Raw genomic sequence first — 26,131 nt, 5'->3', positions numbered from 1 at the left:
TCCTTTACTAGAAACAGCTTAATTTACGCTGTTCCTTAAATTGGTTGATGTATAAATGTGTACATATGTCCTTAGATATCTCGCAAGCGATTATTACCCCCTTTTAATTTAACCTTCTTGGTTACCTTAATCATAGTGCCCCCCCCCTTTTTTGTCCGCAGTACGTGGCGATTGTTGAGACAGCACCACTCCTCTTTTCAAAACAAAATTACCGTCCTACAGGTACGTGTTTTTCTTTTAAACCGGGTATACTTTAATTACGTTGACACGTAGTCTGCTTAATCCATGCAACAGCCCCTCCTCTTTAATTTTTGCAGAATTTGAACAGAATTTACCCTCAAAGTTGATGTCGGCCCCCTGCATAAGAGACACGAGGAATCTATTTCCAATTAATTAAATCGCTTTCCCAGGTGAGCTATATTGCCGCATAAGGGAAATTAAACATTTCCTTTACTTGTGACGCACACATTGCCCTGACACCAAACTCTTTGCGCTTACAGGTCCCCAACCTATTTCTTGTCCTGATGAAGACCCCCTTTGATGCATACTAATTGGCACAACCATATTGGGTCGAAACGTCGACGTTACCTGTCCTATGCGTCCGTGCAAATCCACATATAGAACAAGGAAATCACAACTTATAGTGGCCTATGTACTTCAAGCCGGATCTGTTTGTTTATTATTTCTATGTATTGTCCATTGTACATATCTGTTATATGTGATTTTTTGTTCAAGCAATCACTGTTTCACAAGTTGTTTCATTTTGTATGTGTTCTGGTTGGTTCACCCTGTAAACACTTTGGTGTTTTCATTACAATAATTAATACTATTCCATCAAGTAACACAAATTCAGTTCTGTTTCTTTGGGTCTGTGTGTGTCCTGTACAGTTCTAAAGTGTATTCAGTACACGTCTAAGCTAGTTTGCTTACTTCCCGACAGAACCATTGTTTTTGCTTTCACTATTACGCCCAGGTTCTGAGGGTTACTGGGTTGCCCCATTATCCTTAATGCCTTTCACATTGGGCAGTCTGTTACGCTGCCCACCTTCTTTCCGCCTCCGCATCCCTCGAAAGAGGAAGAGAGGCTCCACCGTCTGGACCCAAAATGTACGCTCTCCTTCTATCTGGACCGCACAAAACAGTTCCGGGTGGATGACCAACTTTTCGTTGGCTACGTGAGTGCTAAGAAGGGGCGGGCAGTGCACAAGCGGACCATCTCTCGGTGGGTCGTTTTGTGCATCAAAGCTTGTTACTCCTTAGCTAAAAAGGAACCTCCTGTTGGGCTCGGGCCCATTCCACTCGGGCCACGGCGGCGACGACTGCCCTGGGTCGGGGAGTCCCCTTACAGGACATTTGTCAGGCAGCAACGTGGGCCTCGCTGCACACGTTTGCCAAGCATTATTGCCTGGACAGCCAAGTCCGGAGAGACGGCTTCTTTGGCCATTCTGTTCTTCAGGACTTTCTGGTGTGATCTTGGTTCGCAGACCCACCACCGGGGTTGGTATTGCTGGGGTATCTATTCTAAGGTGAGGAATCTAACTAACGTGCTTCTTTCAGATGAACAAGTTACTTACCTTCGGTAACGATGTATCTGTAAGAAACATTAGTTAGTTAGATTCCTCACCGGCCCACCCATCCTCCCCGTTCTGCGAACCGACATCTAGGGTTCAGGTTACCCTTTTCAGGGCCCTAGACTTTTTGGCACTAGTGTCGGTCTCTTGCATGGCTCTGCGTTCCTGGCGCGGAAATTTATGTACAAGAACGGACGTCAGTGCGTGAGGGTGGCGTCTAAGTACTCAGACGATGTCATTCCGGCGCACGACGACGGACGCGGAGCCGCAGATGACGCCTAGCGACGCGCAAGAGGTATTGCTGATGAAAAATCTTTCCGGATCCAGCCTGACGCCTGGGGATATTCTAAGGTGAGGAATCTAACTAACTAATGTTTCTCACAGATACATCGTTACCGAAGGTAAGTAACTTGTTCATTAAGTGGTCTTGCAGCTCTGGGAGTCAGTAAAAGGACACAGGGAGACCGTCCAGGCTGGGGGCTTTATCTAGGGAAAGGGACCCGTCCGCAGTTCCTCTAGGGTTATTGGCTCATCAAGGAGTTCTGCTTGGAGCGGGGGTAAAGGTTCCCAGTCACAGGCGTCGAGATAGGATTTAATCATATCGAAGCGTGGCTTTTTTCGGGAGTGTAGTGTTTGATAATAATTGTGGAAGGTACGGCGTTTATCTTTTTCAGATATCGCACATTCCCCAGTTGTGGACCTCAATTTGGCGATGTGGGTCCTGGCTCGATCCTGATGGAGTCTACGGGCCAAGAGTCTGCCTACTTTGTTGCCCTCCTCGTAATATCGTTGTTGCAGTGACAAAAGAGCTCATTCAGCCTTCCCAGTCCGGAGTTCTCTGAGCTGGCCTTGCAACACTGCCAGCTGACGTTTATTACCACGCGTGGGTTTCGCTTTGTCCAGACGTAATAATTGCTTGACTTCTGGAGTAAGGCCAGACTCCACTAGTTTGGATTCCCATCCTCGAGCAATAGCAATGGATGTGATCACACTTCGGATGGCGGCTTTAAAACCGGCAGAGGGGTCTCCGGCTGGGCATTAAGCGAGACATATTCTACAATGCCCTTCCTGATATCATCAATGCCCAACGGGTCTCGCAAGAGATGTGGGAGCAAACGCCAGGTCGGCAGGGCCAGTGAAAGGAGGGTGCCACCCTTCCATGTTAGCTCCAAATGGGCATGATCCTAGATAGAGGTATCCGACAGCTGTACGGCAGTTAAGCGGCGAAGAAGAGAATGAGAGACCAGGGCCTAATCAACACTGGAGTAGGAGGCGTGCACGTGTGAGTAAAAGGAGTAGTCCCTTGAGTCAGGACGTGTGTATCGCCATGCGTCTACAAGACCCAAATTCTTGACATCCCGGTTTAGGTGAGTTGACATGGCCCCCGCGTGTCAAAATGTAGTGTTACTACGGTTGCAGCGTCCCATGCCAGGTTAAAGTAACTGCAGACGATTATATCGCCCTCCACCCCCTCCTGTTGTTCCTGCAAGGTCCTCTTGAGGTAGTAGTCCTGGAAAGTATTCGATGCATAGACATTGAGCAGTATGAGCTTTCGACTTCCCCTGATGAAGTAAAGAGTGAGGTAGCGCCCCTACCACTTTGGAGACTGTATTGGAAAAGCCTCCTTTGTACAACACTCCCACTCCCAGTGTCTTTGTGTTGGTGTACGCCCAATAGCGCTTAGGATATCTAGGGTTTGCCATGCGGTGGCAGTCTCATCTCACAAGTGAGTCTCCTGCGAAAGTATGATGTTGGGGTAGTGTTGCAGTAGGTAGTGCCAAATTTGCTTGAGCTTATTTGGAGAATTTAAGCCCCACACATTCCGGGAGATTAGTTTAATGTCACCCATCTTTTATATGTCGCCCAGTAAGAGGCGTACGACAATCTGTAGCTGGAGGTATGAAGCTGTACCAAGTTCAGTGTGGTCATGCATGAGGGAAGGATCAGATTCCCCACCCCACTCCCAGAGAGAAGTAATCGTAGAAGTGTCCCTGTGTTGCACCCAATGCTGGTTATCTACTGTGAGCAATGGTGTGGAGGGAGGACCACATCATGCGAAATGGTAGTCCCCACCTTTCTTGTAGTTAAGGGTGACCCCCATTATTCTAGATAAGGGTTGCTTGTGACCTGAAACGACCTGAAGGGGAAAAGAGGGAGCAACACAAATTGCCAACGGACCAACAGGGCCCAACTGGGTCTTCCACTTGTTGCAGAGGCGGACACTATGAGCACTGGATCCGCTGGAGGAGTCACCCTCGTGGGGGTAAGAATCGTAGGGGGCTGGACATCACAGGGGAGCCAAAGATTATGGTGATGTATAAGAGGGGTGTCGCGCCTGGTCCCCACGACCCTGCGCCGCCAATAACAGGTTCATGAATCCATGGGACAACAGACCGCTCGGGACGTTGGTTCACGCCCAGGCAGCAAATTGGTCACATTCAAGTAGTCTCTGCCTCAGGCGTGTTAGGGATGACCCACCTCCCAGGTTGCAGAGATGATACTTAATTTCTTTTTTAGTTTCTAGAGTGGACATCTCTGCTTGTCGTTTATGGAGGCATTGTGGCTTAACTGTGGTCGAGACCGGATGAAGATCTCTTCTAGCTGTGGCACTTGTCCGAGGGTTCTGCGCTAGAGGCTGGGTCTTCTGGGATTCCCACCAGGTGCTTCGCCTCTGTGAGGGATTGCACGGCACAGCTTTTACCTTCCCACAGAAACAATAAGGCAAACGAATGGCCCCATTGATAGCAGGTTCCCATGGAACAAAGCTAATCTTTAACAGGCTGAAAGTCCTGTAGTTTCCGAAGCGTTAATGGGGACAAGTCAAGTCTTAGAACAGCTGCACACTGTGGCCCCTGAAGACCAGTTCGGTCTTGCCTCTGGCTGCTTGTAGTATCGCCTCCTATTCAGTAAAAAAGTGCACTCCAGTCAGGATATCTGGTGCTATATCCTGACGTCCAGGCGCCATGGCCACTCTGTGTGCCCTGTTGAGGGTCGGTGGAGAGGCATCTTCATCCCCTTGAATCTCCTGGAGAAGATCCGCTGTGAATGAAAGGATGTTGTTGTCCTCTGCTCCCTTGGGTACCCTCCGTATGTGGATGTTAATTCTTAGGCTTCTATTTTCCAAGTCCTCCTGTTTGGCTTGTATTTCAATGTTTTACTCCTCTATTTCTTCTACCCTCTGCCACAGCATTTCCTGGTCCTCTGAGTGAGCGTCCATGGTGCGCTCAAGACTATCAATGCGTTCCCCTATGTCGGAGACGTCTTTCCGGATCTCTTTGATACATGACTTGAATTCTACCTTAAGGGAGCCAAAGTTTTTGCGAATTTCCTGTAAGAAGTGCTCCATATATCCTTTTGTGATCGGTGCAGTGAGTGCGGATTCTGTCTCTGCGCAGAGGGGTGGCACCGCCGATTCAGCCAGCGCCGTTTTGGACCAGTGCGACATGACTGGGTTGTCCTTTTTAGTTTTAGAGGGTGGCATAGCAGCTCTTATCTTTAGTAGGGTAGGGTGGGCACACAAATTTGTCACTCTCCCAGGGCGGCTTGGGCTGTCCGTCCAGTTAAGACGCAGAGGAGTGCACCTCTGTGGCCAAAAAAGCTCCAGATAGAGATGGCAGAGATTCAGTTTTGGGATCTGGGAGAAGAGATGGGTTGGCCCCCGGGCGCTCTCCACATTCCAGCAGGCAGTGATGCCGTTATGTGCATAAAACAGTTTGGATCGCCTGTCGGTGGGGTAACAGGCCCAAGTGAGTGGGGGATATGCACAGAAGCCAAGGGAAACACAGAAGGAAGTACTCAGCTTTTGGAAATTGCGTCGGGTGAGGAGAGGTCTCTGCTCTATCCACTCTAATTTCCTGAGTGGTTGCTAGTTCCAATTCTGGGGCCTCTGGACTTTCCCCTCAGACGGTTCCAGTCCCAGGACAATCCCGCTCACATGTGCAGTACCAGAGGGTCACGCCTTCACCCGTAGATCAATGCAGCCTTCCATTGGACACTAGTAGGGGGTGTAGCTGCCTCAGTGACCCCCGCGGGCAGGCTCAGGAGTCTACAGAAGCACAGGCCGATCACAAGGCCCCCATGATCCCCCTGCTGCTCCTCAGACTCTCCTCGGTGATCTCGCCGCCCAGGGAGGGCAAGGAGAGCCCCAAGGTATCCAGCAACTGCCTCCTGGCAAGGAGAGCCAAGATTTTCGTCCCTTCATATGCTGAGGGCCCCCCCCCCTAGATGGCGGCTCCAGGCAAGCAGCAATTGCACACGTCTCGTCCCGACCCAGCTTATCCGTAGGTGAGTACAGTTCCCCACCGTCCCCTCGCCGCCTTTAGAGTCGTCCCAGTGCTGATGATGGCGATAGATGGGCCCGGAAACACAGAGAACAGCCAAAGCACGTCTCACTCCATTCCCCCCAGGCACCGCCCCTTTAATCTTTTTTTACTTTCAAATGCGGGATGGGGTGAGGTAGTACATACATTACCTCCTACCAGTTATGTAGCTGTGTTGTCTTGCCTCGTTGAACTGGATGTCCTACACTGCAAGCTAATGCTGTGCTACTATTTACTGTAGTGAGATCTCGTGTGTTGTGCATTAGTGTTTTGTTGCAGTTCTTCACCTTATTAAAACTTGTAATAGTGTATTCTTTGTCTCGCAAAAAGTGCACGAAAGATTAACCTGGAATTGGCACAAATGTACATTGTTGCACTTTTTATTTTACACTGATAGCTATCAACACACATCTAGTCTTTGTTTATGCATAACCATTAAACCATCCTTCTCCACTCCATCTCCACTCTGTTTACATCACACTTCACTCCTCTCTCAGAAGGCCACATTCACAAAACTCCCTAGGTTTACATTAATTATTGGCACAGGGATGCACTTTCGACTTGTATGGAATTCCATGTGTAATCCTGGGAAGCTTTGGCTGTTGTGTTCTTTCCAACTCTGAAAACCGGTTTACTCATTCACTTGACTGCAGGATTCCTTTAACTCCTAGCGCCAAGAAACCGTTTGGTGTATGTGCGCTCTATAAGCACTTTTAACATTACATAACTTGACAGGCGTGATAACCTAACTTAAAAAAAATGATAAAATCTTCATACAGGGTGCATTTATTACCAAGGGGTGAAATCACATTTCAAGAATCGTATAAAAAAGCATCTACAAACATGGCTAGTTTAGCTGCTGCACAATGTTTATTTTTGTTTTTGGAAGAAAAATTCACTTATATCTGAAAACAGAGCAGGCTGTTTTCAGGTATATGTGGTTTCATTAAAAGAGAACTGCATGGTATGGGCGTATCTTTCAGTTAATTAACTGCAACTTGGGGTTGAGATTCAAATGGTGTTATAATCAAAGATAGGGGAGATGATGCGGCCTAACATCTAGGGTTGTTGCCCTTGAAGCTGGGGAACCGGGTTCTTGGCTCAGCAGGAACGCTCAACATTCTGTGATTATGGTCAGATCACTTAATCTCCCGTGCCTAACAAAAAAATGAATGTGTTCGTCTGTAACACAACTGGTGCTCATGTAAAACGCTCTGATACCTTCGGGTCTAGTTCCCGCTATATAAAACTCCCCCACCCCCCCCATCCCCCCCTCCTCCCCACAATGTCTTTTCTCCATCACCAGGTAAGCATGAAAACTCTGCTTGAAAGATGTGGTCACTGATGAAACCGAACGACTTAGTAGGGAGACCGTGTGATCGAAATGTGTATTTATATCAAATATAATTACACATGTCTTTGCTTTCCACTTCTAGTGTCTTCACCTGTGGAGAATATGGAGAATGAAGAAATAAAGAGCCCAGAAAAAGGTAAATAATATAACTAGGGATGATGAAAGATTTTTTTAAAATCACATATGTACAGCTAGTGGCTACCTGTATCTCTCGTTAATTGAATGGCATAGCGAATGCTGTTTATCTTATACTAGCTTGTCCCGGGTTTTATAGTGTGGTCTTGAAGATGGATTTTGATCTCCCGATAGTCATAGTGGTTAGTCTGGTTTGTAAATTGTCACACAATTGATTGGCTTATGGATGTTAACTGATGATGCAAGAGTTGTCTTACACCATTGATTTCCATTTCTTGACGTGAACAAGGATATGTGCAGTCCTATCACATCTAGTCACTGAAATCGTGTTATGGTTGTAGGCTGCCAAGTTATTCTTTGTTGGACTTGGTCCTTTCTGCAGGGTCATCTCAAAACATTTTGCCTTTATCTTCCTGTTTTCTGAACCCTTTTTTGTTGGCCTTTAGGACTCTGCTCACTTTCCCACTGCTAAACAGGGCTTAAGTGTGTGTGCTCTGTCCTTAAAACATGGTACATTTGTTTCACACCCAATAGGAATATTTCATTTGCTTGTAAGTCACTAATAAAGTGGCATTACCTGTGCCCAGGGCCTGTAAATTAAATACTACTAGTAAGTCATTCAGCACTGATTGTGCCACCCACTGAAGTAGCCTTTTAAACATGTTTCAGGTCTGCCTTTGCAGCTTGTGTGTGCAGTTTTAACATGCCATTTCAACCTGTCAAACTAAACCTTTTGCCAGGCCCAAACCCTCCTTTTTAATAAATGTAAGTCACATCAGGGTAGTTACTGGACTTCACAGAGTGCAACTTGCAATGTATTTAACAATTTGGATGTGTACTTTTCTGTTTTACATGCCCTGGCAGTGAAAAACTCCTAAATCTGTTTTTCACTACTGCAAGGCCTTACCTCTCCCCTAGGATAACATTGGCGTTACCTTATTACATTTATTAAGTTGTAACTTTCGAATGGGAACAGAAAAATCCTCTTTTATGGTGAAGTCTGATTTATGGTTAAAAATATTTAAATGCCTCTTTTAGAAAGTTGTGAAGTAACAAAATGCAGAAACAGCTGGTTTGCACTCAAAGAAACAAATGAAACAACCAAATCATCAATTGTAACAACAATATACAATTATGTGTGCACCCAAAGAAGAAGGCACAGCCCACCCCCATTATTCAAAAGTGAGAAAACTAGGACAGTAGTCATAGACTTCAGGTGCACTACCAATATCCACTCAAAAGAGTGTTCTTCATCTTCATTCACTAGTAATCAGATATCACAAATAAATTATCAAAAATTAAAATCCAAAGACCACATTCAAATGTATACAAAGCCTATCATGAAGTACTCTGTGGAACGCTGACTGTTGCTCATTCAAATTTTTATTGAGTAGACTTGTGCATATCCCAAGGGAAAACTTCATTCACATGCGTTGAATGATAATAGTAAGAGTAAGAGGTGCCGCTCGGAGCCTGTTCTCTGTTCGTGGGCTGTGCGAGGTTCCTTCAGCTACCGGAGGAGATTGCTGACTGTTGCTGGGAATAGGTGCGGGAGCACTAAGGACGCCATAACAACTCACCCGGGACTGCGAGTACCAGCGGCCCCTCTGCTGGCTGGACATTGGCCGCAGCTGCTGACTCTTCCCGGCTCCTCCCTCCCTCACTACATAGCACCTCGCGGCCCCCGCTTCGCGGGAGCCATTTGGAGCCTGTTCTCTGTTCGTGGGCTGTGCGAGGTTCCTTCAGCTACCGGAGGAGATTGCTGACTGTTGCTGGGAATAGGTGCGGGAGCACTAAGGACGCCATAACAACTCACCCGGGACTGCGAGTACCAGCGGCCCCTCTGCTGGCTGGACATTGGCCGCAGCTGCTGACTCTTCCCGGCTCCTCCCTCCCTCACTACAGAGCGCCTCGCGGCCCCCGCTTCACGGGAGCCGCTCGGAGCCTGTTCTCTGTTCGTGGGCTGTGCGAGGTTCCTTCAGCTACCGGAGGAGATTGCTGACTGTTGCTGGGAATAGGTGTGGGAGCACTAAGGACGCCATAACAACTCACCCGGGACTGCGAGTACCAGCGGCCCCTCTGCTGGCTGGACATTGGCCGCAGCTGCTGACTCTTCCCGGCTCCTCCCTCCCTCACTACAGAGTGCCTCGCGGCCCCCGCTTCACGGGAGCCGCTCGGAGCCTGTTCTCTGTTCGTGGGCTGTGCGAGGTTCCTTCAGCTACCGGAGGAGATTGCTGACTGTTGCTGGGAATAGGTGTGGGAGCACTAAGGACGCCATAACAACTCACCCGGGACTGCGAGTACCAGCGGCCCCTCTGCTGGCTGGACATTGGCCGCAGCTGCTGACTCTTCCCGGCTCCTCCCTCCTTTCCCACTATAACTAATTCCACACCCACGCGTACGCGGGATGCGTCCGGGGCGTGTCCCGGGCAAAGCCCGGGCCAAGGGCGGGCCCGTTTAAGCCCGTTCAAGCACGGACAAGACCGGACCAGGCATACCCCCTGTCATCCGTTATCTGCCATATTTGTGGCCTGGACCTGCAGAGAACTGTAAGTACTATCCCCATCTTAGACTGTCCTCGTACCATGGCTGCTTCCCAAACTAGAAGCAGGACTGCATCCAAAAGCGCAAGTCTAACAGGAACCCTCGACAATTTTATTACAAGAGCAAATTCTGTAATTGACCAGGGGATAACACTAATGGAGAGAAGGGTTTCACAAGATTTAGCCTTTGCTAAAAGATCCTCCATGGGCCATATTGCCAGCGCACGTACACCGGAGACTACTAGGAGGGAAACTCTAATAAATGCCCTCCCAATTGATGATAATGCACATAGAATTGTTCTGTCCCAGTCGCCCCCACTCGAACAAATTTTAGATTCCACCATAGCATCCACAATGCCAAGTTCCTCTGAGAGATTAAATCTCCCCCAGTTGGGAGGTAAACGTGAGGGGGCTATGCCAAAGAGGAAGAGGAATGTGGCTCCTGGGGACGGGGGTAGAAAAGCAAAGCTTGCTAAAGGCCACACCGGTAGTGAGATAACCACCAAACCAACCTCAACAGCAGCACCTATCTTGGCTCTAGTTCATGCCCCACCCACACTTATTGAAACCCTGACAGGAACACCTAGTAGTAGCGATATTATACCGGAGATACATGCTACTGTAAGTGCCCTATTAAGTACGATTATTAAGCCCCTGGAAATGAGATTGTCCCGCATTGAGCAACAGCTTCTGCGGATCGAGCAGGTGGTGTTGGATGTACAGAATAATGTAAAGCCAAACATCTCAAACTCAGGTACTGCTGCATCTGATACTAGACTTACACAGTCCGACATAGTTATAGCTAATAATTCCTCGTCTGCTCTACCAATAGCACCAACTATAAGTCATCCCCTAACTGGAGCACTATCCACCAGACCCTCGAGGGAGGAAACTATCCAAGATACCAGGTTGCGGGGCCAGATTGAGACTAAGGGTTAGTCCCCTAAGGAAAGTATCATTGACCTGCCACCCGAATGTAGCCCTTACCTGGTAATTTTGGTTGGAGTCCCTGAGCTACCAAGCTCAACTATAGAATCATTCCCGTCCCTCAAAAATAAAGTTAGAGATTGGCTAAACAAAAATCGACCATTACCCCTCCACATTACGAGCGAAATCTTGATGGCACGTAGAGTTTCGTGGGTGGGACCTAGCCCTAAAAATATCAGGGGTGATTGTATTTTAGTCAATTTCAAAGATCCCCGAACTGTTGAATACATCTGCAATTGGAGACATTGTAACCAGGGAGCGACGATACAAACACACTTCCTGTCCTACTTTTATCCCCCTACTCGCTGGAATAGTTTGGAGAATGGGTGGACCTTGGTACAACATAGAAGAGGAGAAAGGTCTTCCAGGGTTCCATATGATCAACTGCCAACAGCTGGTAAAATACCAACTCAAAATAGATTTAGCTGTCTGGACCAAGTTGATTGACTTGGCCAGGCAATGGGAGAAACCCAAATGCATAACAACAGTAGGGGTAAGGCTACCCGCGAGGCTGAGTGCTTGTTAAAAAAGGATAGTATGATAAACACTGCTCTAGTGCGTTGCACCCCCACTGTAGAGTGCCCCTTTGTAATTGATGAGGTTATATCTGATGGCAGTCGCCCAGAACTCCCAGTGGTCACAGAGCAGCAACTGTGTACAGTTAGCACCATAAGAAGGAGTGACTGCAATTCTAGGGCAATCACGAATACCAAACCTTTGGTGATTGCATCCTGGAATGTTGCGGGTCTACATAGCAAATTATCCTGTGATGATTGGGGCATTTTTATTGATGGGATGGATATATGTCTATTTCAAGAGACGTGGGCCAGGGAAGAGGAAAGGAGATTGGGATTCGCGGGCTTCCATATACCTGCTCGATGGGGGGGGAAGGGACGACCGTCTGGGGGTCTCACTACATGGGTGGGTACCCATCTTGGTTGCATAGCTGAGTCTGTCTCCACCCACTCAGATGACATACAATGCGTGATTTTGAAGTGGCCCAACAGCTTTAAGCTCGCTATTGTGAATGTTTACTCGAGACCTGTTGGTGTAGCTAACGAGTCCACTACGGTGGATGAGCTATCAAATTTTTTGCATTCTATTCCAACGGATACGTTTTTATTATTAGCGGGAGATTTGAATTGCCATTTCGAACCTCTTCCAGGGATGGATTATGGCGCCCTTGCGACTGAGGATGATTATTGGTCCATTCCCCCAACTCAATCTCCACACTCCAGGTCATGGCCTCCTCTAGCGATACAGATAACGGCCCTCACACTAAGTCATTCAATAAGGGCCTGCAATGGATGCACTCGCTCTGATATACCCTCTAGGTGCACATACAATAAAAAGGGCCATGAATCACGCTTAGATTATATTATGGTTGGGACAAAGCTGTGGTCGAAGGTCATTGTCCTGGAGGTAATTGCCAGGGATGACAGCGATCACAATCTATTGAGGCTGGAAATGTTTTTTCCGGCACCACGAGCGAAAGAATCAGGATACCGGGATGAGTTGGGAGATAGGGCAGTTTTAACAAATGATCGGTGCAGGGTTAAGTGGGATAAGGTGGCGGCATCCTGCGAGGACCTGGCAAAATTATATAATTCAATCTTACCATGGTTTATTGAATTAGATACCCTAAACTCCCAACAACCTTCCCCTGATTTTAATATTAAATTGCAGGCTCTGCACACAAATTTAGCTAGTACATTACTTGCTGTTTTCAATCCACCAGTTACTAAGAGAAAGAAAAGGATTCCATTTCCCTCTTGGTTTAATGATGCATGTCGCTTGGCAAAAAAAGAATTGATTAGTGTACTAAAACTCTCATCTCTGGTAAGAGAACACATTATAAAGCTATGCTGAAGCAGGCTAAACGTGACTGGGACCACGCAAAATGGACTGATCTATCCTGTGCTTTAGAACAGAATGATGCCCGTAAATTCTGGGCTATAGTTAATACTGGAAGTGGTGATCCTAAACCCGCAACCGAACCCAATATAGAGGCAAACGTTTGGGAAGAACATTTTAAGACCCTGTATGCTGCTGAACCTAATATGGACATGAACTTGGTTCTAGCAGCATTGAAAGACCCCCACGACACCTTAGAGTTCATGGTTGAGGAAGTTGCCAATGCTATTTCTAAAATTGCAACCGGGAAGGCGCCGGGGCTAGATAAATTGCCGGGAGATTTTTTTAAACATCAAACGGGGATCTGGGGACCATACTTGTGCATTATATTTAATGCAGTTCTGAGAGGAATGAAGGTTCCCTGCACCTGGCTGGGTGCAGAAATTGTTCCCATCTTTAAGAAGGGATCCCCTCTGCTACCGGTCAATTATCGGCCCATCAGCCACATAGATGTCCCGCAAAAAAATTTTGTGCGGCTCATCCTCAACCGACTACAGGACTGGATGGAGGAGAATGCTATATTGAGCCACTACCAAGCGGGGTTTAGGAGGAATACCTCTACCATGGATCAAATCTTTCGCCTGCTTTTACTATTCTGGAAAACGGCAAAGATAGAGGGTGTCAGCCTCTACATGGTATTCGTGGACCTCCGCTCCGCCTTTGACTTGGTACCCCGGGGAAAACTTTGGACTGTGCTGCTTAGCTTGGGTGTCCCATTACCAATTCTGGAAATACTGATGAAGCTGCATGAGGGGAATTTTGCCTGGGTTCGTTGTGGGAAGAATGGGGCACTGTCATCTAAGTTCCCCATTGACAGAGGGGTCAGGCAGGGGTGCGTACTAACGCCTACCCTGTTCTGCCTATATGTCAATGGTGTGATTTCCCATCTTAACAGTGCCCCTAACAACGATGCCCCAATTTTGGCAGGTAGCAGGGTGCCGGCTACTATGTTCGCGGATGACACTCTGCTTCTCTCAAAGTCACCAATGGGAATCCAGCATGTGCTCGACAGTTTCGAGGACTTCTGTAGAGGTCGTGGCCTGGAAATTAATGTTAACAAAACAAAGTACATGGTCTTTAATCCCTCGCCCTCTACACGCCCGAATCCCAAATTAGACTCAGTAAGTCTGGAAAGGGTTAAAACCTTTGAATACCTGGGAGTAACCCTAAGTGAAAGTCTCATATGGGCCCCACAACAAGCCAAAGCGCAACTGAAATTAACCCAGTACACACGGGGTATCCTTAGGCTCTCTAATGTCTCCACATATAAACCCATCAAACCTCCGCTGGAGATCTTTAAGAGTCAGGCGAGGGCTGCAATTTTGTATGGTGCGGAGCTATGGGGGCATTCAACAGGGTCAGAATTTCTTAAAATAGAAAACAAGTTCATCAGGCAGCTATTGACACTTCCGCAAAGCACTCCGCTGCAACCTTTGAGGATGGATTTGGGTCTGAGGTCCATCGATGATGAATTAGCTCTGAAACCCCTCAGGTATTGGCACAGGTTTTGGACAACGCCCGAACTTTCGTACTACAGAGCAGAGTTGAAGGAAATATTGTCTTGTAGTGGTTTACTAAAAATCCCTTGGTTTATGTTTTTAAAATCCCAGTTTGCCAAACTTGGGTTGCATGACATGTGGTATGACCCTGAAAGGAGTTGTCAGGTGATCCCGCGGAAGCTCCTCGCCAAGATCTATGCGGCTGAGCAACTTACAAGAGCACAGTCTGCACCCAATATGGGAGTTTTAACCAAATCTTTTCTAAGTTTTAAGTATTTTTATCAATTTGAGAACTTTATGGATATTATTTATCCCATCTCATCAAGAAAATTATACCTCCAATGGAGATATGGTACTCTACCTTTGAGAGCTTTCACTGGTAATTGGTCACACAACTCAACCAGGGCTTGCCCTGGCTGTAGCTGTGACAAAGAGGACGAGCTCCATGTACTGTTTTTTTGCCCTGTATATACCAAAGCAAGGAAACATTGGTTGGTACCTATCTGCAAAAATATGGGCTTTCGACAGTGTAGCCATGCTTTTAGAATTTTTAAGACAGATACATCTGAATGCATAGTTTTCGCAGTCTCCCAATTTCTATTAGCAATGTGTAATAAGAGAAGGGGTCTGATGAACATTTAATGAAATGCAATGATATATTATTATATAATGTATGGTCTGTTCTTGTATATGTCTAATTTTGTATTCTTTTTAAGGCAAATTGCCGAAATAAAGATGATCTTGATCTTGAATAGTAAGAGTCCCACGAGTTTTAAGTAAATCCCAATGCATTTCGGGCATAAACAGCTGCCCTTTCTCAGGGGAATCTACAAATAAATGAGTATAATATCAAAATGCATTCTCTGTTGCCACGGTGATGGGCTCTTCGGTGGCTACCAGGAGGCATGCCTGGTTAAGAGGTTCAGGGTTTTTCTCCGAATTAGCAAGCCACTGTGCTTGATCTTCCTTTTGATGTTTCCAGGCTCTTTGGGACAAAAGCAGATTCTGCTTTGCATGCTTCAAGGATAGCAGGGCTACTGCGAGATCCTTAGGCCTGCAGCCCCAGCCTAGGGGCTATGGTTACAGGAGATTTCGTGGATTTGGGAAGGCGGCTTCCTTTCGAGTCTGTCAGCAGCAGCAGCAGAACCCCCTCTACAAGTCGTACAGAGGTAAGGGAAGCGTCGGTCTGCAGGGGGTTGTCCAGCAACAGTCCTCCTCCTCCTCTCCTGTTCTCCCCCCCTACGCTGGTTCCACAGGAAAGCCGCTCTATATCCCCCATCTTGGAGCATGTTGGTCCAATAGGAGGCCGGGTGTCCCATTTTCTACAAAACTGGAAATCTGTTACATCAGATCTTTGGGTTTTGAATCTTGTAGAAAAGGAGTATGCCCTACCTATCCAGGAGTTTCCCCCTCCTTACCAGGGCTGGTGTTCGGAGGACCATCTGCTGCTCCTGCAGTAAGAGGTCCTGACCTTGCTACAGAAAGTTGCGATAGAGGTGGCTCCAGAGCAGGAAAGAGGCTGGGGTGTTACTCCCGATATTCCCTGATCCCAAAAAAGGACGGGCAGTACAGACTGATCTTGAACTTCAGGGTCTTGAATTTCTACCTCAAGCAGGAGAAGTTCAAGATGTTGACCCTAGCTCAGGTTATTCTGGCGCTGCAGCAGGAAGACTGGATGGTGTTGATCGATTTTCAGGATGCGTATTTCCACATCCCCATCCTGATGTCGAATCGGAAGTATCTCCGTTTTACTGTGGGGTCCCGACATAATCAATTTGCGGTCCTTCCGTTCGGCCCTACTTCCGCACCTCGAGTCTTCACGAAGGTGATGGCGGTGGTTGCACCTCCTTTCAGAAGGTCAGGGATTCCGGTATACCCCTATCTGTACTACTGGCTGTTCAAAGCGAAGTCTCCAGAGTTGGTGCTGCATCATCTGCAGATAACTTGGGTTTTTTGATAAATGTACCCAAATCTTACCTGGTGCCCTTTCAGCGCAACCTGTTCATAGGGGCAGTACTGGACACTACTGAGAGTCGTGCCTTCATGCCTCCTCAGAGGATTCTAGACGTCCAGGCTATGATTCCGTTGTTTCGAGAAGGGGCAGAAGTTCCAGTCCTGAAGGTCTTACGCCTGCATTCTGTTGGTCAACCATGCGCGCTGGCATATGAGGGCTCTCCAGTGGTGCCTCTGCATGCAGTGGTTTCAACACAACGGAGATCTCAGGGAGGTGGTTAGAATCTCCAGAGACACCGCGGTTGATCTGTTATGGTGGAGTGTTTTAGGCAACCTATCTCAAGGGAAGCCATTTCAACCTCCTTCTACGGTGGCCACAGTGATAACAGAGGCCTCAACTCTGGGGTGGTGTGCTCATCTGGTGGGCCTGGAGATCAAGGGTCTTTGGTCTCCAGAGGAAAGATTGCTTCCTATCAACCTTCTAAAATTGTGGGCGATTCGTTTGGCTCTCAAGGCCTTTCTTCCCTCCCTTTGCGGTCAGTTAGTACTGATCCTGCTGGACAACACTACCGCGATGTGGTGCACCAAAAACAGGGAGGATCAGGGTTGTTTCGGCTCCACAGAGCAGCTCTGCGGCTTTGGTCCTGGGCTCAGGACCATCAGATTTACGTGATTGCAAATCATCTGGCCGTAGTGCTGAATGTGCGTGTGGACAGTCTCAGCCGGCAATACTCTGCCGATCACTAGTGGCGTCTCCATCCGAAGGTGGTCCACCACATTTTCAGGCTGTGGGGGTTTCCTCGGTTGGACTTGCTTGCCACTCACGAGAACACGCACTGCCCGTCGTTCTGCAGTCTCCAGTATCCAATGCGGGGAGTGTTGGGGGGACACATTTAACTGGATTGAAGTCTTCGACTTCTTTAAGCATTTCCTCCTATACCCTTGATTTCTAGTGTCCTGTGGAAAATTTGCCAAGACCGGTCCCAAGTCATATTGATTGCCCCGGATTGGCTAAGAAGGGTGTGGTACACAGACCCTCTTCATCTCTCATTGCACCCTCTGTTCTGTCTCCCTCTCAGGGCAGACCTCCTTTTGCAGTCACAGGGTCGGTTCTACTGTTGCTGGGATTCTGCACATACACAGAACTATGTGCAGGAATATGGGACCTCGGTGTATAGGGGCTAAGCCTTCCCACCACCTTAGTGCCCACTAACGCAGGACCGACTAGCTATAGTGTCTCACTTGCTCTCCTACACTCTCATGAAGAAGCAAATGATTAGACACCCAGAGCACAACACTCCTGGATCTCTCAGGAATTCCAGTAACAAGACACACCTTTTCGCAAGCTCTCTCGTACACGTCCACAATAAGAACTGGCTGAAACATGAATATAGTTAAAAATGCTTATTTTAACTATCGTGCTCTAAAATGCAATATACAAGCCACAACCAGCAGCAAAATACACAAACCTAACACAGCATTGTAGCAAGGCCATATATCATAAAGGGAGATGTCATCATATAAAGACAGTGGATAAAGGACTATAAGGCCCAAACACCCTCCCCTTGCTAAGAAGAAGCTTTATGATATAATAGAAGATCTCTGGACTTTGTCAGCAGACCCCATACCTTAGTGCCTAAATGGTATATCTACATCATAGGAACCGCAATGGTTCTTCTCCCTAAAAAACTCTCTCTCCAAGTGTGTGTTACCTATACATGCTAGAGGCTGTATTTGGAGCGCGTACTTAAGGCGGGTAGGAGAGAGCCTCACTTCTGTTTGGATATCGCCTTGCACATAGCGCTACTTGTTGGATGCCTGCTGTAATTTTAAAAGCCCTGTTTTTTCGTTTTCGTTCTTTTCATTTTACCCACTTCTACCTCGGTTTTAATAATTAGTTCAGAATTGCTTAGATATTTCATAGTCGCCCCTACCTGTGTTCTTAGACCCGGACCGCATCTCTGCACTATAAAATTCTGTTGCATTCACCGCCATTTGGGCGGCCCGGTCCCCGCGCTCTGTTTACCTGGGGCGCCATCTTGGGTGGGTCTTAGAAGCACTCCTCAGCCATTCGCTGGAGCCGACACGTGGACTGGCTAGAGCCCTACTTAATTAGTTGGGTATGACGCGCAGCGTGTACGCGCATCGGGGACGCCACAGTCACGCCAGAGTCCAGCCCGTCTGCGCCCGTCCGTGTTGAGGACGCGCTGAGCGGCTGGACTCTGGGCTCAGACGAGGCCTTTGTCCCCTCGTGTAGGTATACTCATCAGGAGATGCTACGCCTGAAGCCTCGTAGTTTGAGGTGCTCGCATACCTATGAACCAGACGAACTTCTTTGCCCCCTACGATGTGGCTGCCACCATACGCGTCTGTCTGGTAATTCTGTTCCCCTTCACCCCTCATTTGACCACCCTGCCGTCATCAGACCCAGGACAGTGGGAGTAGAAGGCATCCTGATCAATGCCTGCTCCCTGGTCAAAAATAAGGTAATGTTTAGGGAGATGGTCTTGGATAGAAAGCCTGCCCTAGTGTTTATCACTGAAATGTGGGCTAAAGACTCATCTGGTCCTGATCTGACTGAAGCGGTCCCGGAAGGGTACTGCCTGGCCAGACTGGACAGACAGGGACGAGTGGGAGGGGGGATAGCTATCCTCTATAAAGACCACCTGCAATGCCACACAGTACCTATACCCGATTTTCCGGATAGCGTTCAGGCTTTCTACTTTACGGTAAAGGAAGGGCAATGCCCGTTTTTCAACGGAATTCTGCTGTATCGACCTCCTGGCCCGAGGACCGATTTCATGCATAACTTCCTCCAGTTTTTGGAACCCTACTTTGGTCGAGAAAACTTCTCCATTCTAGGTGATTTCAATTACCATTTAGAACGGCTTGACTTATCAGATACCTCGTGTCTTATTGATGCTCTGGCGTCCTGTGGACTCACGCAGCGAGTCCGCGGGGCTACCCATCATGCAGGCCACACTCTTGATGGTATTTTCTCCAATGACCATCGTCTGACCGTCAAGGATCCGGTACATCTGTCCTGGTCCGATCACCTTGCGGTCCCATTCCTCTTGGAATGCCCTCGGATGGATGGAAGTAAAATAGGGAAACACACAGTGGGAACTGGCAGAAATTTTAGGAATATCAGTAATGACTCCCTCTCGCCATGGGTTGTCAGCCTTTCTACTACGGGTATGGATAGTGTTCAGACCGCGGTTGGTCATTTTGAACAGGTTATCACTGAGGCCCTGAATGAATTGGCCCCATTACAGACCCGTCGTCGAGCCAGGAAGAGACCCTCTGCCCCATGGTATTCGGAATCCCTCAGACTCCTCAGGCAAGAAGTGAGGAGGATGGAGAGGCTCTGGCATTCAGGTTGGGACCTCAAGAATAAGGAAGCTCATAAACTCCTGGTCAGGAAATACAAGACTGAGATTGTGTAGGCCAAACAAGATTACTTTGTGGCCATGACAACTTCGCTCTCCTCGCCGAAGGAGCTCTTTAGAATCGTTGACTCCTTAGTCAACCTACAAACGTCTGACTCTGTTGTACCCTCGCAAGATCTATGTGATAATATCGCCTCCTTTTTTCATACCAAAATACAGGATATCTACCTGGCTCTTGAGGTACAAAGAGCCTCGATCAGTGGGCCCCCTGCTCTGGTTGAGATGAATAGGACCACCCCAGACATCTCCCTTCTGAGCACCCTGGACTCTTTTCCCCCGCTGGTCTTACAAGATCTGGAGATCTTGCTTAATAAAATCAAATCTGGCTCCCCCCTAGATATCTGCCCTTTGAAGATTATTAAGCAGTGTAGGGAAACCCTCCTACCGCCTCTACTATAAATCATGAATCTAGTTATGAGGGATGGTGTCTTCCAATTGGAGTGGAAGAGTGCAGTAGTGAAACCCTTGTTAAAGAAGGCTTCCCTTGATCCGGACGTCCTAAAAAACTTCCGTCCGATCTCACTGCTCCCAGCCCCTGCGAAGATGCTTGAGGCACATCTAAACAAGCATCTCGTTGCCTTTGTGGAAGGCTCGGGCTGTTTGGACTTCTCCCAGCATGGATTCCGGAGGGAATACAGCACTGAGTCGGCCCTCACTATTGTGCTTGATAAAATCCGCACTAGAGTGGATGGGGGCCAGACCACCCTCCTGGTCCTGTTGGATCTAACTGCGGCCTTTGATACCCTCTCCCCCTCAGTACTTACATATCGTCTGAGGGAAGTGGGGGTGAAGGACGCAGCTCTAGATCTACTGACCTCCTTCCTTGAAGGAAGGGAACAAAGAGTCAAGCTGGGGGAGTTCCTTTCTCCATCCCGACCGGTGCTATGTGGGGTCCCGCAGGGGTCGGCCCTCAGTCCGACCCTATTTAACATCTATGTGACCCCACTAGCCAGATTAATTAGAACTTTCGGGATGGAGGTAGTCTCCTATGCAGATGACACCCAAATCCTCGACTCTCTTTCCCATTCAGATGTACCAACTGCCTCCAATTTTAGATCTTGTATGGAGGCGGTTGGTCAGTGGATGGTCCAGAATTCACTCAAACTGAATGGGGAGAAGACTGAGGTGATGGTGTTTGGAGGGAAAGAGAACATCTGGTCAGCCAGCTGGTGGCCTGACTCGCTAGGAGTGTGCCCTTCCCCCACGATATCTGCTAGGAATCTTGAGGTGATGATAGACCCTGCCCTGGATATGGGCGGACAGGTTAGTAGAACCATCTCTACCTGTTGGGGCTTAATTCACACCCTGCGAAGAATCCGGAAATATCTCTCTCAGCAGTCCAGAAAGCAAGTAGCTGTCGCTCTCATCGGCTCACGACTGGACTACTGTAATGCGCTGTATGCGGGGCTAAATAGGAGCCTTCTACAGCGCTTGCAGGTAGTCCAGAATGCCGCAGCCAGATTTGTTCTGGATGTTCCCAGACGCTCCTCGGCCACGCTGGCCAGGAAAGCGCTGCATTGGCTACCGGTAGAGCACCGAGTACGGTTCAAAGTCTTATGCATGACTTATAGAGCCATTGCAAAGAACAGCGACACGGGAGTTGGTTCTATCATCTCCCACTATACTCCTGGAAGGGACTTGCGTTCCTCCAGGAAACTGCTCCTGACAGTCCCCCGCATACGAAGAGCCAAGTAGGGTGGCAGGGCTTTCTCCACTCTGGCTCCTAAATGGTGGAATGATCTTCCTTTGGATCTCAGGTCCCTACCCTCCCTACAGATATTCCGAAGTGCCCTTAAAACTCGCCTCTTCCTGCGAGCCTATGTGTAAGGATGTACATTTCCATCTTTGTTTTGTTAGGCGCCTTGATACCTGCGGGTTATTGTCTTGCGCAATATAAATTTTCTATCATCATGCATCCCCATAATATCAAACCACGAGTTTCCAGTGGCAGCTGTGTTAGCATGTTTTGTCTAGGTGCTAGGGACTGACCAGAACAGAATAACCAGGGGCATTGTTTATCGACCTTGTTCACAGGGTTCAGACTAAACTCCAGGAACAGGCAGAGAACGAACCAAGCAGACTGTTCTCATTTGAAAGCCATAAACAAAGTCTTGCAAAAATAAAGCCATGTAGTCACGCGCGCAAAAGTAGCATCATGGGTGCTGGGCTCATGCTAACTTAGCGATGTCCGACAATGTCCCTATCGGCCATGTGACACTACACCCCCACCTCCAGAGCCTGCACCTTCATGCCTGGAGATTGAACGGGGCAACCTGAGTTCTTTCTCTGTCCCACCGGATGTGGTGGATGATATTTTATCGGCCAGAAGACACTCCTCCGAATCTGTTTTACTGTAGATGGGCCAGATTTGTTAAGTGGTGTGGAGAGAGTTCGATTGATCCTTTGAAAGCCCATTTATCGGATATTCTTAGCTTTTCACTTTCTTTGGCTCAGCAAGGTTGTGCTGTTGCTACTGTTAGGGGTTACTTGTCGGCTTTATCAGCCTTCCTTTGTTTGTCGGACCAGCCTTCGTTGTTCAAGTTCCCCATAGTTATGAGGTTCATTAAGGGCCTCACTAATACATTTCCTCCTTCTCTCTTTATGCCTCAGTGGGACTTAAATTTGGTTCTGACTTTCCTGACGGGTTCTCCTTTTGAGCCTCTTCATAGTTGCCTGTTCAGTCTTCTTACATTCAAAACAGTTTTTCTGGTTGCTATTACATCTACCAGGAGGGTAAGTGAGCTTCAGGCTCTTAGTTCTAAGCCTCCTTTTACAGCCATCCATGCATTCAAGATGGTTCTTAGGACCTTTTCATCTAGGGCAGTCTGTCACCTTTCCTACTTTCTATCCTCCTCCTCCTCCCCCTTCCAAGGAGGAGGAGAGACTTCACCACCTTACCCTAGAAGGGCTGTCAGCTTCGACTTGGACAGAACCAAGGACTTGAGGCTGGACGATCAGCTCTTTGTTGGTTATGTGGGAAGAATGAAAGGCAAAGCTGTCCAAAAGAGAACGCTTTCCAGGTGGATCATCTTGCTGATTGGCTCCTGAGGCGGAAAGCCGGGAGCAGGGACGATTTTAAAAATTGTATTTTGTGTAATATTCACTGTGCTTTTAAACTGCCATCCACTCTCACCTGCATCTTGGCATCTTAGAACAGCGCTTCTCGCTGCAACGACCTCTTCCCTTCAGTCGCCACTCCCGAGGGCGAGGCGAGACACGCCCCCTCGGCTGGCCACGCCCCCTCCAACCTCCTCACCCACCGGCATAAAGTATGTGTCTTGGTAGGAAGCGCAGCGGACGAGCGCAGCGGGCGCGCCGTTTGCGCGCCGAAGGCGCGCCTAAGGCAAGCCCGTCTGCGCCCGTCCGCGGCCGGACGGGGCTAGGGGCACGACTCCATGCCAAATCTACATCCTACTCTTCTAAGGATCTTATTGCCCTTCAAGGTAAATGGTTACTTCCAGATTCCACCCGCAGATTGATTTCCTCTTTAGGCCTTGCCCTCACTTCCCCCATAGCCCCCCATCCCCCGTTACACGCTCCCCCGTTACCTTGCCCCCTTCCTCCTGACCTTCCCCCCCTGTTCGCCGGCACTGTCTGTCTTTTTACTCAATACCAGGTCAGCGGTCAAGCACCACCATGAGTTGTTCGTCTTACTCGATTCTGAGAAACCGGACCTACTGCTCCTGACCGAAACTTGGTACTGTGACACCTCCCTCCCCGTTCTCCTGGCCACCCTACCCTCCTCCTATGTGGCCCTTCGAGCCGACCGGCCGCCGGGCAAGGCAGGCGGGGGGGTTGCCCTGATCGCTCGGTCGGAGCTGAACTTCCAACCACTTCCCTCACCTCCCATTCCCCCTGCTGACTTCCTGGTGGCCCGCTCTTTTTCATTTTCCCCCCCTATTACTTGCCTATTAATGTACCGGCCTCCCCAGCCCTCGCCTGCATTTTTGCCGGCCTTTCAAGACCTATTGGCCAACTTGGCGGTCAACTACGCCTCGGTCTTGGTGCTAGGGGACTTTAATTACTGGCCCTCTGACCCACACGAGTGCTCAGCCTCAAAAGAGTTTACACATTGCCTATCAACCCTTAATTTCGTGTCGCACATATCCGTCCCCACTCACTCCCATGGACACACATTGGACCAGGTCTGGTCCCTCAACCTCCCCGTGGCCTCGGCCACTGTCTCGCCGTGCCCTTGGTCCGACCATGCCCTCATTTCCTTCTCTATTCCCCGCAACGTGATGCCTAAAATTCCGTATGCCAAAAACACCTGGGCACGGAACTGGAATAGATTGGATTACCCCTCCTTGACCTCCATGCTCCGCGACTCTACTCCTACTCTTACTGGCTTAACATCTACCTCTCAAGCCAAGGCCATTAACACCTGGCTGGCGGATGGCTGCGACTCTGCGGCGCCCCTACGCCGCATCTCCGTCCGCCGACCAAAGGACTCTAATAGATGGTTCAACGACCACCTAAAAGCTCTCAAACTGAGCGCACGACAGGCAGAAAGGCAATGGAGGAAAAATTACGATCCTCTATTAAAAACCCACTTCTCATCAGCTCTGGACAAATACAAAACAGCAATCCTGGCTGCTAAGTCCGCCTACTTTTCGTCCAAAATTACTTCTGCCGAAAACAAACCCAGGGTAATCTTCGGGATAGTGAATGACCTGGCATTCTCAGACCGAACCTCGCCCATTATTCCTCCCTCCCAACTTCTCTGCGACCAGCTTAATACCTATTTCTTAGATAAAATAGCAACCATCAAGCTTAATATCCCTCCACCCTCCTCTGCCTTCGTCGATCCCGCCCCCCCTCCCCTCCCCCACCTTCTTACCTCTATCCCCCCCCTCACGCAGGACTCTTTTCTGGAGATACTCCCTAAAGTGAAGTCTGGATCTCCCGCGGACGTCTGCCCAGCACGAGTCCTGCAGCAAATATACTCCAGCTGCCCTGGCCCCCCCATTGCCTTCCTCAACAGCTCCCTGGCACAGGGCGTAGTGCCCTATTCGCTTAAAGCAGCTACCTTAGTGCCCATCCTGAAGAAAGCTGGCGCTGACTCTTCTATCTCGGCTAACTATCGCCCCATCTCCCTGCTACCCTTCCTGGGCAAGGTGATGGAACGCCATGTTACCGCGGTGCTCAGCGCCCATGTGGAGGCAAACGGGGGACTGGCTTCCCGCCAAGCCGGGTTCCGTCCCAGGCATTCGAGCGAGTCAGTCGTGGTCTCAGTCTTGGACAAACTCAGAAAGGGTATGGACGAAAATAAACACCAGGCACTGGTCCTCCTTGATCTTTCCGCCGCCTTTGACACGGTGGACCACACCATCCTACTCACCCGTGTCAAGGCGGCCGGTATCGGGGGATCAGCTTTGATCTGGCTCTCCTCCTTTCTGAGGGAACGCACTCAGGCGGTCCGGTTAGGCGACTTTACGGCCACTCCCCTTCCTGTCACTTGCGGTGTTCCCCAGGGATCCTCGCTCTCCCCCTTACTTTTCAACCTTTACATCTTTCCTCTCATCTTTGCACTACAGCAGCTGGAGGTCACCGTCTATAACTACGCGGATGACCTCCAGCTCATCTTTGATCTGTCCCCTTCTCCTCTCTCGGTCTCCAATTTTCAGTCAACCATGACACTCATCAGTGACTGGATGAACCACAACCACCTTAAGCTGAACCCGGATAAAACCGAGCTGGTTCTCACTGGTGGTCCATCCAGTCCCTGGAACTCTCTCTTCTGGCCCCCTTCTCTTGGCTCTGCACCGACCCCCTCCACCACGGTCAAAACACTTGGTGTCAAAATAAACAGCCAACTCACTCTCCACTCACAAATCAGTTCTGTGGTGTCCTCCTGTTTCTTCTCTCTTCGCACTATCCGCACTGTCTCCCGCTTCTTTTCCCCCCAGGCACTTAAGATCATTGTGGCCGCACTCGTGATATCAAAATTGGACTACGCAAACGCTCTTTATCATGGTACCCCCGCTTTCAGTTTGCGTAGACTCCAGACCGTCCAGAATCAAGCAGCCCGGCTTGTGTACGGCCTCCCTCGTTATCACCACTCCACCCCCCTTCTTAGAGAGCTTCACTGGCTCCCCATAAAGGAACGGGCCCTATTCAAGATCGGGTGCATGGTCTTCCAGGCCCGCCAGGGCTCCGCCCCTGCTTTCATCTCCTCACTAATCAAGTCCTATTTACCCACAAGAGAACTTCGATCTTCCTCCAGGTCCCTCCTCCAGATCCCTCGCTTCACTCGCAAAAAGTGGGGCGGGGCTAATTTCTCCACCCTAGCTCCAACCTTCTGGAACTCACTTCCTGACCACCTCCGGTCTGCCACCCAGTATCTCCCCTTTCGCAGAGATCTGAAAACGATCCTTTTTAGCCAAGCCTTCCCTATTTAATCCCCT

General features: G+C 48.9%; 1 protein-coding gene across 1 annotated transcript in view; it reads left to right on the top strand.

Annotated features, from left to right (window-relative positions):
- TBC1D8B (TBC1 domain family member 8B) overlaps positions 1–26,131 on the top strand; it is a 765,078-nt gene that overhangs the window by 702,345 nt on the left and 36,602 nt on the right. Inside the window, exon 19 of the mRNA XM_085608029.1 lies at positions 7,327–7,380. Within this exon, the coding sequence (XP_085464155.1) occupies positions 7,327–7,380 (54 nt within the window). The remainder of the gene's footprint in view (positions 1–7,326; positions 7,381–26,131) is intronic.

Source organism: Triturus cristatus, chromosome 5_2 (genome assembly GCF_964204655.1).
Source record: "Triturus cristatus chromosome 5_2, aTriCri1.1, whole genome shotgun sequence".
NCBI classification, from domain to species: Eukaryota; Metazoa; Chordata; class Amphibia; order Caudata; family Salamandridae; genus Triturus; species Triturus cristatus.
The sequence above is the reverse complement of the archived record's forward strand: the minus strand, read 5'-3'. Positions and strand labels throughout refer to the sequence as shown.